General features: G+C 39.9%; 1 protein-coding gene across 1 annotated transcript in view; it reads right to left on the reverse strand.

Moving 5' to 3' along the window:
• Positions 1 to 7,343: 7,343 nt before the first annotated feature.
• SPATA6 (spermatogenesis associated 6) overlaps positions 7,344 to 17,311 on the reverse strand; it is a 32,496-nt gene continuing 22,528 nt past the window's right edge. The window contains exons 11-14 of the mRNA XM_081009464.1: positions 16,004 to 16,103; positions 15,357 to 15,481; positions 12,680 to 12,870; positions 7,344 to 12,262 (exon numbers count right to left, since the gene is read on the reverse strand). Coding sequence (XP_080865590.1) covers positions 12,699 to 12,870; positions 15,357 to 15,481; positions 16,004 to 16,103 — 397 coding nt within the window. The 3' untranslated portion in view covers positions 7,344 to 12,262; positions 12,680 to 12,698. The remainder of the gene's footprint in view (positions 12,263 to 12,679; positions 12,871 to 15,356; positions 15,482 to 16,003; positions 16,104 to 17,311) is intronic.

Below are 17,311 nucleotides of genomic sequence, written 5' to 3' on the forward strand. Positions count from 1 at the left end.
TAAGGCATTACATGCCGTAAACTTCATACCTGTGGTTTTCTTACAATGTTAGCAAGCACTAAATAGTATACGGCAGTAGTTTTCATAAAATAGTTGAAAAACTCTTTTGTAAGAATAGTTCCTTTGCTATGCAAATACAACTGGGGTGTGTGTGTGGCAGTGCTACACCACCACCTCATGTCAGGTGATGTCACACAACCATGTACCTAGGAACCCTGGCCCACTCAGGTTTGTGAAACCTGTATGGGTGCTCAAAAATGTACATATTTTCATCTTACACACTTTGTGGTGGTAACACCAGTGTACATGCAGCAGAAAGGGGATGTGGGTGGCACTGTGGTCCAAACCACTTGAGCCTCTTTGGCTTGCCGATCAGAAGGTTGGCAGTTCAAATCCACCCAACGGGGTGAGCTCCCATTGCTCTGTCCCACCTCCTGCCAACCTAGCAGTTCGAAAGCACACCAGTGCAATCAGATAAATAGGTATCTCTGTGGTGGGAAGGTAAACAGCGTTTCTGTGTGCTCTGGCTTCCGTCATGGTGTTCCATTGTGCCAGAAGCGGTTTAGTCATGCTGGCCACATCACCCAGAAAGCTGTCTGTGGCCAAAGCCCTCTCCCTCAGCCTGAAGTAAGATGAGTGCCGCATCCCGTGGTTGCCTTTGACTGGACTTAACTGTCCAGGGGTCCTTTACCGTTACGTTTTACACACAGCTGCCATCCTTGTTTTGGAAAGTGTGGCACTCTGCTAAGGCAAGAATTCTCAAGTGCAGAAGTGTCGTCTTCTCAGTTTGGCACAGCTAAGGAGCTGGAAGTGAGTGGCAGAATCTCTCACTGTTGTTTAAAGGGCAGTTCCCACAAGTGGTCTGCTAACATGAGCGATATTACTGAGTGAACTGAGAGGTGACAAAATGCTACGTAGCTTTTGAAGAGCAATGGAAGCACTAGTGGGACCGAGGCAGTCACATTTCAGTAACTCAGTGCTGCTGAAACAGTTTAGCACAATGCGGTGGGGCAGGCAGCACTGTCCTTAAGTATTGGCCACACTGAAACTGTTACGCTAGAGTTCTCATTGTCCAGAAGAAGAGAAAATCGACCTCTGTACAAGCGAAAAGATGGTCCCTGGTGAGATGGTGATTCCCATCTACCATAGTCTGCATTTAAGCAAGGAGGTGCTGAAGAATGTGTATGATAGCTGCCAATGGAATTTATTCCAAGAGGTGGTTCCTCATCAACAGAGGCAAAAGCATTTTTCACTCTTTCTCTGTTGCCTGTGGGTTCAGTTCAAGCCATTTTGTATTGTAACTGGGCAAGACTTCATTGTCCACTGGGTCATTCATCTTATCACAATGATAAGACTGGGTTTAAAACTCAGTCGGAAAAAAGCTACTCTACACATGTGTTACCACTGAAGTAGCAAGCAGACTTCAGAGATGTTGGGGCTTTTTACACAGAGGGCATAAGAGAAAGCACAAAACAACCCACACCAATTAAAAAAAATTAAACTGTTTATATTGCTGTAACTGCCCTGGGATCTTCTAGTGATGGGCAGGTAATAAATCTAATGATGATAATAATATTCTGCATGTAAAAGTACAAACAACTGCAGTACTCTTTAGAGGCTTCTGAAGATATTCTACTCTTCATACAAATAAACCACATAATTTTCTGCAGTGCTGAGACCTGCAGCAAATCAACTTGCTGAGCAAATATATTGCCCAAAGCTGCACTTTTTTTCAAAGAGAGACTCACTAGCTAAAGTCATGTAATTGCACAGAGACTTAACAGTGGTGTGGGAAAGGGAAGTTATGTCTCCAACACTTTTTAGGAGAGTATGTTTAATAGATGTTTATTAATTTTTCAAAAGTACAGAAAGGAGGAAGGCTTATCCTTTGCTATCTAGAGGCACAGGAAATGGGAAGAAACAAAGACAACTTTCTTTTAAAAATTACAGCTTGAATGTGGAGAAAAATACCGCTAGAAATATCTCAAGATATTTTATTCCAGTTTTTGCTGTGAATTGGTGGAGCTCCCTTGTTAGCAAATTAATGGAAACTCAAGCCACTTCTTTGGAATAACGTAACTACTGTTACGCCTTTTTGTTGCTTAAAATGGGAGTCGTAAGGGAACCTTCAGCAATGAGTCCTGATCACTTACACGTGGGACTTGCAATCGTTTCTGTTGGTGCAACCGTTTACAACTGATGGGGACAGAAGCACTGTGTTGGAAGCGCCAGCAAACCACCATTTTAGTTTTTTTGTTATCCTACAGCCATCATCTCTGAAGATTTACAGACAGGCATAAAACAGATTACTGTTATAATTTCTTAGCGTCTGCAGGGCTAAAAAGTTTGGAGAACTTTAAAGCTTATTCGAGAGAGAGTGAACTGAAGCTTTGTTTAATATCGAGAAAAGGGAGGTGGCAGAAACTCAGCTTTTAACTTAAAAGCTTTGTTTTTCTAGTTGCCTTCTGACATTCATTTGCAGCGAGCCACACGTTTAAGTGCCTTGCTATTTGATCCTCCAAATTCAGTGGAATGGGAATGTGTTTAGGCAGTATTAGCTCTGCATCGTGCTTTTGTGCAGTGTATGCACATCTTGAGATCTCAGAGTCTGCACTGGAAGAGGCCAAATGGGCCACCATTACCAGCATCTCTGGGAGGAGACCAAAGGTAGCCAAAGCAGAATGCAACATGAGTATACCATATTCCAGGCCTTCTAAAAGCTCATCCAGATATCCCACATTTTTCTTGATGGTTACTGTAGTGCTCAATATGTAGCAAAGGAAGAACCCTAGAAAGGCAGATCTTGGGGTTTTTTAGTGTATGGCTTCCAAAGGCCTTGAAGCTTTCTCAGCCATGTGGACTAACAAAGATGAGCATCATTGGGAACACCCGAGGTAAAAGGGCTGTGGATTAGAAGCACTGAAACATAGCATTCAGTCTCCAAAATTAGTGGTGCTGAGTGGTGGTTTCATTCCTGCACCAATGGCTATGCTGTCCTTTCAACGGCTTTGTTTAGGAATGGATTTTTAATCAGCAGATGGAACATGATCAAAGCCATGATGATAAATAAACTGCCTCCAATGGTGAAAATTTCAGCAAGGGAAACTTTTAACTTTCACGAAGACAAAAGACATCTGCTATCTTCTCTGTTTAAATCTCATCAAGGTATATAGAGCAGCACAGCAATTTAGAATCCATGCAACTTTCCAAATAGTATCTTAATCTCCAGCCCTTATTTCTGGTGTTAACAATAGAACATTCATTCACTTTTATACACTAAGCACAAGGCATAATTAAGAAAGCAACTCTCGTGTGTATGCTAAGCCCCTGCCTTGATTGGCCAAATTATCTTAGATTATTTAGAATGCAAGACCCTGGAGCATCCTCCAGCAGTTTTTGTGTTTCTTTGCTATTTTATCTTCTGACAAGTTTCCCAAAATAGAAGAATGGGGTACAGTACAGTCGAGTTGCATTGCAGCCAAGATACTGCCTACACAAATGCCAGGGAGAGAAGCTAAATGAACCCCGAGCATATGGTGCTCTGCTGACAGAGCTAAGAAACCAGTTCTGCATGAGCAGCGAGGAACATCTTGAAGCACACAAGACATATGTGTTTTAGGGAAAAGATTGAAGTGTTTCATAATAGAAAAGGACAAAGTGAAATACAAGTGCTGCATAAAATTTTAATTAAAAACTGGTTTCACCCTTCAACGTGACTAGGCAATATGCTTCACAGATGGATTTCGTATTTTAAGTATTATCCGCACCAAAAAAGTAAATGAGACAAATAAAGTCTTCAAAAATGCCACAGAGGCTAAGATGTATGTAAACACTAGATGATTGTGCAGAAAACAAGGCAGGCAAGGAAAGCAACCTTCTGTCAAATGTTTACTGCTGGAGAGTGGAGAAAGCCAGTTCACACAATTGCAGCCTTTGAATACTTTCATCCTGCTGAAGTCTTTCCCCACCCCAGGAGAGGGCCAACTCACAACTGCCCTGTATTAATTTTATGCCACACAGATTAAAATGGCAGCTGACAAATTAAAATATATCTGCCTATGAAGACTGAGTTCAGAACTGTAAAAATACAGAACCTTCAATATTAACACTGAACCAATTCAGTTTAATTTCTTGTTTGATACTATCTAGAAACTTATTCTCAACCTCAGTGAAATTGGTATATTTACCTGTTTCCTTAAGAGTGATGTATATGGAAAGAACGCTACTGTTGCAACCTAAAATTCATGATTCCTGAGGTACAAACACCAAATATGATTCTTTCTGGATAGCAATCTGCACAAAAAGTAAAGTGTGAAAAAAACGTAACAAGCAAGGATGGAGCTTTAAGGGAGCTCAGGAGTAATAGTCCAAGACGTAGGGTCAAAAAACACACGTCACAAAAGGTTATGGGTATCTAGACATCTTACAAAAGTCATGGCATTCCCAAAACTTCCAGTCTAATGAGCAACCACTGGGGTGTCTAGCTGGTAACAGCCTCTCCAGCTCCCTTTGTGGAATAAGTAATTATTACATCAAGAAGGTACATGGATGAAACAACCTGTATCTGTTGGGGAATCACACACACAATTTCAAACTACCAATCTGACTGATTTTGTTGGGTTTCTTTAAAAAATAAACTATTTTTAGATCAATGGGTATAGATCTTTTAAAAAACAACAAGAAAAAAAAACAAGGGTGAAATGCCTCCAAAAAGGGGCAATAGGGACTGTTAATTACACAACTGCTACAAGGCTGAAACAGGTACCACCTGATAGAAACCAAATTCCTGCGTCATAAACCCCCACTCTATTATTTTATATCAGGCCAATCCCAGATCAGAAAATGTAATTTAACAATTTCCACTGTACTAAATTGGAACTATGTAAGTCAATTCTCAGACTGTGAACTGCCTTAGCATTTATTTCCCCAATCCTGCCAAGCCAAATTCGATTGGTGGGCAGTCACCTGCCAGCAAAATGACATCAGATGATGCTATGCTTTGAAGCCACAATTGTTGGGGTTTCAAAGCACAGCGTGGTTTGTTTGAAAGTCCTTTTGCAAACAGCCCCATACTGCTCTTTCAACATCTGACAATGAGAGGGTCAAAGAAAAGTGCATGGCAGCTGGAAAAGGGGATTTCAAACCAAGAGTCTTGGTGCACCACAGAAAAAAACCAAGGTTGACTAAGGGGAGAAATGGAAACAAGACAATATGCCAGTGTTTAGAATCAGGAGTGAGGAAATAAAATCAGCCTGCAGTTTACATTCCTTCATGGGCAACCTTTTCAGAGTTGGATACCAATGGCAAAAGTTGGTGGAGAAATTGATCTAACACTTACCTTTGCATATTAGGCTACATTCCTGCCACATGAATACCTGAGGTTTCACACACAACACACATCCATCCTCCATTAAGACAAGCAAGGGCACAGTTCAAGGACACATTCCAGCCTAGCAAAAGTGTTCAAGGACAGCACAGTATAAAGTTGGTCAGTAGCCTGGGGCAGGGTCCTGAGAGCCTGATAGAGAGGCTTCAAGAGCTGCATTTGACCCAGGGCCTGAGGTTCGCATCCCATGCTCAAAGTTCCAGCTTCTTAACAGTGTTCCAGTAAAAATCTTCCTAGCACTTAACAAGAGTGCTGCTTTCCTACCTCTCCAGAATATAATAGAATGTGCATGCCTAATTTTCTCTTCCAGTAGGAGCTGTGCAAAGTTAAACTCAAACCATCAGTACAAGCAGACCATGTAAGTTTCAAACTGAAAGAACTAATAAAAGGAAACTTGGGAATCTTTGGCTCATTTATTTATTGTGATGAATAGCCTAAACTTCTCCCCACTTCTGTTACTAGGTAAGATTTCAGCGTCTTTGTGCTTTAGGAGAGGACTTCACACTTTTGTCTCCATTAACTGAAAGTCAATGCTCAAGTAATTAATGTCTAAGGCATTTTAAGAGTTCTGCATAACTTTTCCTTCCTAACTTTACTAAAAACCTTTTTCCTTCCTAACATTATTTAAAAAAAAACCTTTTGTTGCTTGCAGTACAAAAACATTCTAACAACTTCACAGCTGTCTAATGCATTTACAATTGCTAGAGGAGCACCACATTGCTTTAACATACGTCAGGTAAGTCACTCAGAAATGCAGGGACTCCCCAAAATTGTGATAGTCTTTAACTATCCATATTTTAAATGTTTGCTAGCATATCATCAGATGTTCTAGCAATTATCATGGCCACTATGATACATTATTCTTGAGCCAGAAAAAGCAAGTAAGCAACTGAACCTGGTCATCAGATTTAAAGAGAACCAATCAATATTTTAAAAGTCTAGCTCACTCAAGACCAAGGCCAATACAGTTGTACCTCCGCTTACGTATCCCTCCAGTTACGTAAACTTCAGGATACGTAAGCGGCAAACCCAGAAGTGTATTTCCGGCTTTTTGCCCAGAGCCCAGCGCAGAAGTGGTAGACAACTTCTGTGCATGCATAGAAGCGCTCTACCGCCATGTGCGCGGAAGCAGTCTCTCCGGTTGTGAAAACCTTGGGATCCGGCCGGACCTCCAGAACGGATCCCGTCTGCAACAGGAGGTACCACTGTATATATTGTTAGTACAGTATACATAGGAAATTATATTTTATACAGACCAAATATATATTACATGAATACAGTAATTATCAAAAGACACTTCACGCTGGAATATTTTTTCACACAATCACAAGTTACCAAGGTATAAATTTATCAGATTTCAGACTCTGGTATGTATTTGTTTCTGCCTCCAAGGAATGAAAAACCACTCAATATCAATTAGGATGAGCAAAGCTGAATTTCTTCCCATCTGTAACTCAACCAGGTTTTATGTGCAGAAGATAAGTGAATATATGGCAAAGGATTCTGGAGAAGAGCAAGGCACAATTCAGAGAAATTCTCCCTCAGAAGGCCCACTAAAATGGGGGATCTACACAATAACAAAGTAGTTTTATTATTAACTGTGACATATTTAGCTTTGTAAGCAGCTTTATTTCAGCACAGTTCACTATCTTAAAATACCACCAATTATTCCAATACTCAAGGAAAAAAATCTTGAACATGGTGGAACAGGTATACCTTTGAAAGATTAGAAACACACAGCGACTGAGTGGAAGTCATTACAGTGTCATTTTGCACATCAAAAAGTCATTTTAAAAGCCCTCACTGACTTCAGATGTGCAGAAACAAGACCCAGTTTACACCAGCTGAGCCCTAAATCAGTGAAAGTTGAGAACAGCATGAATGGCAGGCCCTATAGACATAAATATTACACTTGCACTCTCTCAGTGGACTCTGACAGCTTTAACATTAGGCTCCATCACACAAAGAACAGTGGTTGTTTATTTCTGACAGCTACATGATTAAAAACCAGTAAACCAGGAAGGCTACAGCAAAGTCTTTTTTCTTTTTTTTTAGATGTTGGGCTTCTTAAAAAGAGGTGCATGTTTTTAACACAATGATAAATCACGTTTACGACAAAATCTGTCAAAGGTTCACAAACATTCATTTCTGTATCACTGTGTGGTAAGAAGGCACAAGGTTTGATCCACAGGGTTCTAACAACACAAATAGAAGGAATACTTTACAGGTTAAAAGCTCACACTGCAGCATAACTTCATACCTACAAAATTCACTTCTATGTACAAAGAACAAAACAAAACCATATAAGATCTGAAGCATCTAGAACCCTTGATTCATCAGGAATATTCCAAATGGGTAACGTTGTGTGAATAGTGAAACCCGTATTGCACTAATCCAGCCAGTTTGTTCCAGATGAGGGAATGTGATTTAACTCAGTGCCCCCTTTCTGCTACAACTTCATCTTGCATTTCCATGTGTCTGGACCAGAGTCCTCCACTGAAATGAATAGGAAGCACCCTCATCTGACAGATTTGCAGCTGTCCAACCACACATGGATTTTTGGATCAGCATATAGAATTTCTAGACTATACCAAATCTCCATGCATTTTTGGAAATCCCACGGCATTTTTAAAATTATTTTCAAAATGAACCCAATACAAACCCAATTTCCAAACGGGCTGAGCTAAATCCGGATTGGCTGGATAAAACAACCAGAGGTGCCAAATTGAATAAAAGATTGCAGGGGTCCAGGTAAGCCCCACCCTGCATAATCAACCACATGGCACAGTGCATATACACTATTTGAATGGGAATGCCCATAAATATTTTTTTGTGGGGGCCGAAGCCCCCACGGCCCCTAAGGATTGGTTCCTATGAAAACAACAGATCCTTGCAATACAATTAATATGCCAATATTTGGGCATATCTCACTGCTGATCACTAGAAGCTTCTACCCAAGGAATTAACCACTCAGGGTGACTTCAGCCACCATATCTTAAACTAGCCATTGAGAATTTCACCATTATTTTGTTGCTGTGATTTGGTGTTCATCTGTGATAAAGATCTTGTGATTTGACGGGATATTATGATTCCATACTATAATGCTAAATTTCCATTTGGTAAATTGTTCTCTCCATCCATCCTCTGTTGCTCTTATATGAAAACTGCATCGAAAGTGGCTAACTTGTTCATCACTGCACACCACACGCGTTTAGAAATTTTAAGATACTTAAATCCACAAAGCATTTGGGATTCCTTTTACATTCCTTTCGATTTCTGAGCTCACGGAGCACATTGTCAACACTTTTTCAATATAAGGAATTGCTGCTTTATGCTGATTACATTTTTATATTATTTGCAGAAAATACCATGCCTGGCAGGAATTTTCGCATGCTGCAACACTACTTATTTATTTTGGAAAGAAAAGATTTCTTCTCTAAATTCCAGCTCTCTCTTCATTGAACCAGTTTTTTTCTGCACTTGAGTAGACAGCTCTTTTTAAGATGCAAAATGAAGCTGGTGGAATTGTGCCATCTCATGCCACCAACACACCACTTTGTGGATGACAAAAGATAAGGAACAAGCACAGAAAAATGTTATTTAAAGCACTGCTTGGGAACTTAGACATTTGCATTTGATAGAAGGGATTTAAATTGTATTAGAAGGCAAGGTGCACTAAACAATTACTGTTTATTGCTATGTTGGTTCATTGCCTGAAATGTTACTTATCACACCCTGCAAGTCAAAGAGGAGACAGAGTCTGCCCTATGCACACTGCTGTTTGCCAGCTAACAGAAGGTTAGCCAACCACAGAAAGTGATTTGGGGATTATACATGGGTAAGGATGAGGAATTTCTACCTGCTTTTCATATCTCAAATAATCATTAACATTCAACAGACAGTATTCTTCTACAACTTTTAGAATTATATAATTAACATGCCCAGGGCTTGTAGGCAGAGACAGGTGAAGCAGAAAAGTGAGGCATTTAGGATAAAAAGGGATATTTGTGGGGCCAAATATTATGGGCAGAAACAGGTGCAACCTCACCCCAAAATTGTGAAACAGTCCAAGTGTTCCATCAGCTCCTGCAGTGATAAAAATACAAGGAGAAAGATCTATTCCTGGATGTTTGGTGACGCTCCTCTTTTGTCTTGACATCTATCACTAGGAACTCAACCTATTGCGCAAAGTGATTCTTAGGGAACTACTGGAAAAAGAGTGACCAGAGAGCGAGTACCATTGAATTAAGTGGGACTTAGCTCTGAAATAGACCACACATGGGTTTGCACTATTGATGTAAATGACCACTCAAAGGCTGCAATTCTAAATACACTTACTAGAGAGTAAGCCCCATTTGACACATTAGGGCTTACTTCTGAGTAAATATCTCTAGGAATAGGATTGTGCTGTAGCAGTATTCTATAACAGGCATAGGCAAACTCGGCCCTCCAGATGTTTTGGGACTACAATTCCCATCATCCCTGATCACTGGGCCTGTTAGCTAGGGATCATGGGCGTTGTAGTCCCCAAACATCTGGAGGGCCGAGTTTGCCTATGCCTGTTCTTTAATAATGTCCTACACCTCTGTGTGTAAGTCATTCTGCTTAAATTCTGAATTGCTTTGCTGGTGTGGAGGAGGAGTTGTGTAAAAGCCAAGGAGGAGGGAAAAGGTATTAGACAGCGCTAGCTCTCCAATGCTTCAATTGCATAGGTGAAAAGCCACAGCTTTGCCTTGCTACAGGGAAATCAACACCCTGTGATACCAATAACTCACTCTCATCTCAGCTCTAGTTACACCTCATACTAAGGGAAGACCACCATGCTCAACAGGCCTGAAAGCAAAAGGCAAAGAATTAAAGGGTTATACAGAGGGGGCAAGCCACCAAACAAGGTACTCATGATACCTTCCAACCTCTTGGCATTAATTTGTCTAATTTGACACTCAGGGCTTTTCTGTTCACATAATTTTAATAATAATTTTATCATTTATTCCCCACCCATCTGGCTGGGTTTCACCAGCCACTCTGGGTGGCTCATATGCATCCCAACCCACCATTCCAAAAGTACACTACATGACCTGTATGAGTCATAAGTAATTGTTGGCTATAATGTTTTGCTGGGTTTCATCCCCCTTTCTGTAAATTCATCCATATGCTGGAATTACAACTTTTCTGTGTCCACTACACTATCTCCTGGTCCATCTGCAGGAACAATTCAAAGTGATGGTACCTACGTAAATGACTTCAGATCTGGATAACTGAAGGACCACCTTCTAACACAGGATCCTGCTTCAATACTGCATTTGTTATTTTAGGTACCTCTCTGGGTCCCACCACCATCCAGCATGAGATGAGTGATGACCAGAGAGGGCCCTTCTGAGTTGTGGCATTCCGCTTATGGAATGCCATCTCCAGGAAGGCTTGCCTGGCACCAAAGCTGATGTCAGTCTGGCACCAGGTATTCTTATGTTGAGCTCTATAGAAGATTTGGAAAATAAATAATAATAGTGCCCTGTGATTTCCACTACCTGCATCCTGTCAGGTTTGCTGAGGGGTGGTATAAAAATACTTCTAAAGGGTTGGACTCCCAAGTCCCATCAGCCTCCGCTGGCTGGCCAATGGTCAAGAATGATGAGAGTTGCAATCCAACAACACTTTCAGGCCTGTAAGTTACCTGCCCATGCTTTAAATAAATAAATCGACATCTGACAAAATGTAGATGTCTGTACAGAGCTGGCAGAGATAGGAGACTTTCTGAAAGACACAATATAAAATGGAGATAGGCAGGCGGTAATCTTGTGCATTGCGTACCCCTCACACTGTTTTCAGATACATCTGAAACCACCTTTGGGCATCTATTATTTCTATGCTCTAATGATATAAGTATTCCAAAAGGAGTATGTTTACTTCTTTCCTTTCTGAAAAGAAGCAGAAGCCAAACACCCCTGCCTCTATAAATTTCTGAATGCCTAAAGAGCAGGCAGCCTGCCCTTATTTGTTAGCATGGGATATACTCAGTGGAAGGCTGGAAAGGTTTCTTCTCAGGGGATGTTTCAAAACTGCTGGTGAACATTTGGTGGCCTTTAGAAGAGAGATGCCCGCTCTGCCAATGCCGCTCTGCCAATACATCCCTTGAGCCTGTAAGAACAGACTCCAAATTTGATCAGTTTGAGGTGCAGAACATTCATAATGTTTGCATTTGGGTGGGTGCACTAGCTGATGTGCTGGAAGCCTTGCTCTTTTTCATATCCAACAATGCACTGATATATCTCTGATGCAGTCTGAAAGGACACTGGGTCCTGTTTGATTAAGGGTGATTGGGAGCAAATATAAGGGAAGTGATATACTGCTGATGTAATTAAGCTAAAAGAGGATTACAAATAGAAGCATAATGATTAAAAAATAGCAGAGAGAAAGGAGGAAGATGTAGTCCATCAGTGTGCAGAAGACTGCCACAGTTGGCTTACTTCACCCATGCCTGACAACAACAATAACAACAATTTCGCAGACAAAAACACACACAAAAACCACATGATTTTTACAACAAAATATGGAAGGTCTATTGTTCATATGACAATATTTCAGGTCTTATAATATAAAACAATTCTGAATACTGTATTAGGCTTCTTATGTTCACTCTCCCTCATCCCCAACTCTCATATGTCCTGTAGGTGGTGGTGGTTATTCCAAGTAGGCATTATCATTATTATTAGCTGCTTGTATTGATAATGAATGCAATCTCTGTTCCTCACTCTTCACAACAGTGAACTTACACAATCATCCAGTACACAAAGGTCCATGGCTTCCCCACCACTTGCCCAGAGACCCTTGCAAGATCCACAGATTTTCGGTGACATGCTGAATGATATAACACCCCTGAAAAAGAGCCCAACAGATACTTTTCAGTAGCACAGTAATGGAAACACATTGCAACCATAGAACAACTGTTCCCACATGTGCCTCTATTAGTGCTCTAGGCAAGACACATACCTACATGGACAGCGATGTAGTGAAGATGTGTGCGATTTATCCTAATTCAATTGGAAGCCAGATGCTTTAGAAATGGGGAGCCAAAACTACTAACATGCCTATAAATCCCATAAACAAACAATGTACCCTACTTAAAACCCTCCAGATTTTATTTATTTTCCTGTTGAGAGTCCCAGCCTCAGAATTTCACAAACTCATATAAAAACAGAGAGAGAGAGAGAGAGAGAGAGAGAGAGAGAAACATTTGTTAGACACACAACATTTTCATTAAAAATATTGATCTTTTATACTGTTCATTTTCACCTGCATCTCTATCAGGAATTTATTTATTCTTTGATTTTGATCCAGAAGCTTTTCGGTACATATTTCGATAGATTTTCTGCAGACTGTCTTCAAAGATTGCTCTGTGGGGTTTGCTTTTATATTCTGCAGCTTGACTAGTCCAATAGTCATCATCATCCAGTTGAACCATGATGCTCTGCCGTATAGATGAACTAGCATTACCCAAAACCCCCCCAAACATACATCTATTAAAATGTGATCTTTTGAAAAAGGAAAAGAGTGAAGGACATTTATTATTTGATTACTCTTTAAGTAGCATAGGCACTTGAGTGAAGCCTACAAGGTTTGTTTACACAGCTATTTCCAAAATAGACAGTATTAAAGAAAACCTGTCCTGACTGCACTTTCTGAGTATATTCTACAGATGTCTCACCTCAGAAATATACTGGATCCTTCTATAGTTTCATAAATATGGAAAGTGACTGTTCAGTGTCATTTCTTTCTATGTGCAGATATGTTTGTATTCACTTGATTAGTTTCTGATACAGTCACTTTGTCAATCACCTCGGCATCTATGAGCCCAAGATTATTTTTATAGGTTTTGATCCACCCAGTCTCCAACACGCACCTGGTGGCTTCTGAGCTTTTTCTGCACCACTGAATTAAGTTACTATTTGGACAGGGCCGATTATATTGGTCTTCCACAACAAGCACTCTGATAGACCCTAGCCACATGCCTGCTATAGTCACCTACCCTAATAGTATGGAATGCTACCATGCGAATAGTGGCTCCCAAGTCACAGTTTTCTACACTTTTATCATAAAAAGAGATACTGGTCATTTCAACTAGTAGATGAGTCAGCATCTCCTGGATGGCTTTCACTGGTCAAGATAAATATCATACCTGCTTGAGAGTTGATTGTGCCCTAAGCACCTTGTCAGCATTTGAGTGCAAGACCCACTGCTTGATTCAAATACCAAGTTTTCCATAATTCTGTCCTGACCTCCAATCTAAGAAGCAGCTCTGAACTTAAGTCAGGCTGAATGCAGATAATTTTAAAATGTAGGTGATAACTTGCATCACAGCAGGCAGCATATGATTTATCCTTTAGATGAGAGACAACTGAATTGACCAGCAGATTAGTTTCATTTTGCCCTGAGGGGAGCAGAGAAGAAGCCGATACAGCTGCTTCTAAACTGTTGTATTGTCTATTTTATTGTAACCTTTTAATTATTGCTTATTGTGCCAATAATCTTATGTGAGGTCCACCTATTTAAGGTATATTAATACCATAAATAAAACACACACACATATATATACATATTTCGTGGATGCTAAAGTGGATGAGAAAAAGGAACTGTTTATCAGTGCTATATAGCCATGTAATGGTCCTTTTAAAGAAGACCATGATAAAACTCGCTGGCTTTAGCCTTATATTTGAAGCCCAGCTGACCATGTACTACTTATTAGTAAGGTAAAATGCAGTGAATGAAGGCAGAGCAGGAGCACAGTATGAGGAATAGCACCCATAACTCTGGTTCCATAAAATCCATACTTTTTCACCTAGAACCACAGTCATCATGACAGTCTGATATATGCTCATGAAAAGCGGCAGCACTTCCTGTGATTTCCACGTCAACATACTGACAATGTCACACTTTTTGAGTGTGCTCACTTTTGGTGCATGGCCATTAGTCATCCCTTCCTCATAAGAAATTCAACAGTGGAACGGACATAGCTACATCCATGTTAGAAAAATGTCAGTCTGCTGCCTTAACTGGAAACTATCCTGACAAGCTGAGCTGAAGTGATCTGGGGATTACATGCACAAATCATATTAAGAGCAGGGTAGCTGCACTCAGCTCCACTTTCGGAAATACCTGTCATATACCTGTCACATGCTTTTGTTCCATCTCCTTTAGAGTCCCACAAGTTCCTTTCAAAGTCACTTGCACTTTAAATATTTCAGCATCACGGACCTTCTGTGCAGTCCCAATGGTTTTCAATCATTTACTTTAGTGTGAACATTTGGTCAGCAAAACTACATTCTCCTCTGAACTCTGCCTTGGTACGGTTATTTATGAGGATGCTGGCAGACTTCAAGCTGTCAGAATGTCCTTGAGTCCCTTTCTTTATCCCCAACTCTCATGACTGCTCTACAGAATGTGATGAACCCATCAATGCCCAGACCCTACTTGCATATGACATTTCAAAGTCCATCGTTTTCGCTAATGCCGTGGCAGTAGTTGTTGCAGATTCTTTATTCATGCCTGTAGGTCCCAAAATGATCCCCGTGTCCCAAACTATCACCAGACATATGCACATAGCTTTGCTTGCATCAGCTGACAAGACGAGGCTTAGAGTATGAGAGGCAGGGGAGGTGTTGACAGGATAGTAAGAGAAGCAGCCCTGGCTTCTCATATTATTCTGGCAACATGAAAAGGAAGAGAATAGCGGCAGATTAAATCAATAGACTTAAGAGTGCCTAAGGTTATGGTGGGCTGTGTTTCAAGTGTAAACCAAGTCTGTGCATGGATTGTTTAGAAAGTTATACAAGTCTAGTTCACTTGTATAATTTATTCCAACTGCAACAGGCATAGTTAAGGAGTATTTTGGTAACAATTGCAGTGACAGCAGTGAATGGAAAAGCTAAGTGTGGGCTAGGACAAGGGGGTATAATAGGAATAGGAGCTTTACCTGCTCTGAAGATCACTGTGGCTTAAACGGTCTCTGTCTGAAATGTCTTTCTTCTTATTGGAATCTTCTGTCTTACTAGAGTCTCTTGACTTAGCAGAATCATCTTTTGACAAACAACTCTCGTCCTAAGGAATCAATACAAAGATGATAATCTCATGTGACTGAAAAATGTAGTCCTTTAAAAAAAGAAACACAATTATATGTATTTTTATTTTATTTAAAAAATTAAATCTTGATCAAAACGAACACTTAACAGCCATCAGAGACATGAAAACAGTGGCAATGCAACGTAAGGTAAGCAAACTACTGGCTCTTCCATTGACATGTGAGGAAGGGATGGGAACAAGAAAACAGAAAGGTAAGGAAGAAAAGGGAGCATCTGCAAATGGGTGGCCAGAGGTCACCATGTGATCCTGCTGAGGACCCAAAGATACAATGGGTTTCACAAAGCAATTTGTACATAAAGACATAATGTCATGAATAGAATAGTTCCATGACAGATACAATGTTCAATGGCAAAAATTGTTCATATATGTTATAAAATTCCTATTTTTGAGTTCTCCCCATGTACTAATGAAAGGAAACATTTTTTTAAAAAGCGGGGGTGGGTGGGTATTTTCTCCATAACACTTTAGAGGAAAACGTACAAAAGTTAGCCTTTGCCTTGCACTGTGAGTCCTTAAAATATTTCTCACTCGTTTATGGATCTCTTCTCCATTTACTGTTGCACTCCAGCCAGAACGAAACCTATAATCAAAAGAGAAAAAGGGAAGATTTTAAGTTATGGGCACCGTTTGATGTTTAAAAATGGCTACAAGGTCAAATGGTTCTCTCTTATGATGGCCTCATTTTATCAAGTGTAAAACTTACTGTTAATTCCAGTAACGTATAGCATATACTCTGCAATATATGCTACATTAGAGGAATATATTAAGCAAATATTGATTTCTGCATATTCATTAGCTAAATTTCTAAAATATTCAAAAAAGAAAATATCTATAAGTATTGATGTTTACTAAATGAGGGGGCAAAGAGATGTACAGCACAATGCTAAACATGGTTACGAAGCATGATTTCAACACGACTTTGAAGCCAATTGTGCTTCATTTTCCAATTATCTGATGCACTGTATTTGTCACAAACTGAAGCTTCCTGTAATTGTCACAATATTAACCCTGAGAGGGACAAAGTGAGGACTAATATCGCCCCTTAAAACAAAAAAACCCCTGTAAATCCCTATGGACATTTCTTTAGTGAAATGACAAAATAATCCACTAGTGTGCGCTGTGGCATAAGAAATGCTCACTCATCACACACACCTCAATTTTCTACATTCAAAAATTTAGGTATTAATAAAAACAGTATCAGCTCCTTTTTAATTGTCTAATTTTAGACATAACTATAAAACCTAATCCACACTTTAAGCCATTACATTAATATTTACACCACCCAAAGTCACCATACAACAAAGCTAAAGCTAAAATTTAACACCCATAATCTAAATTGAAACCATTTTATGATGTGCAACTCCTACTGGAGTTATCCTCTGAAGCTCATTTTCAAAAAGCAATTTCTTAAAACTATAAATAAACAGAATTTCTAAAGCATAAAGACTCAAATAATGCTTGTGCAAAACCACCAACTTCTTACATATGGGATTAAGGTGTTGGTAGTTTCTTGCAGTGCTGCCAGAATGGTCATATTATTTTACTCTGACAAAACCAAATAAACTTCTACAACTGTATTCTTTGTCATACTTCCAATTTTCCTCGGGACTAGCAAACATTCTGCGGTTACATCAGTTTAAATTGTTTATCGATTCCAACAGATTGTATAAACACTTTGGATATATAGCTCGGTGACCTAGAGTAAGCCAGATCAATATAGAACTACTCATAATTCATTTCAAAGATGCTATGTCGAGAGCAATCAACAGAACAAACTATTTTCTGTTG

The sequence above is a fragment of the Podarcis pityusensis genome, assembly GCF_964106645.2.
Source record: "Podarcis pityusensis genome assembly, chromosome: 6".
Taxonomy (NCBI): Eukaryota; Metazoa; Chordata; class Lepidosauria; order Squamata; family Lacertidae; genus Podarcis; species Podarcis pityusensis.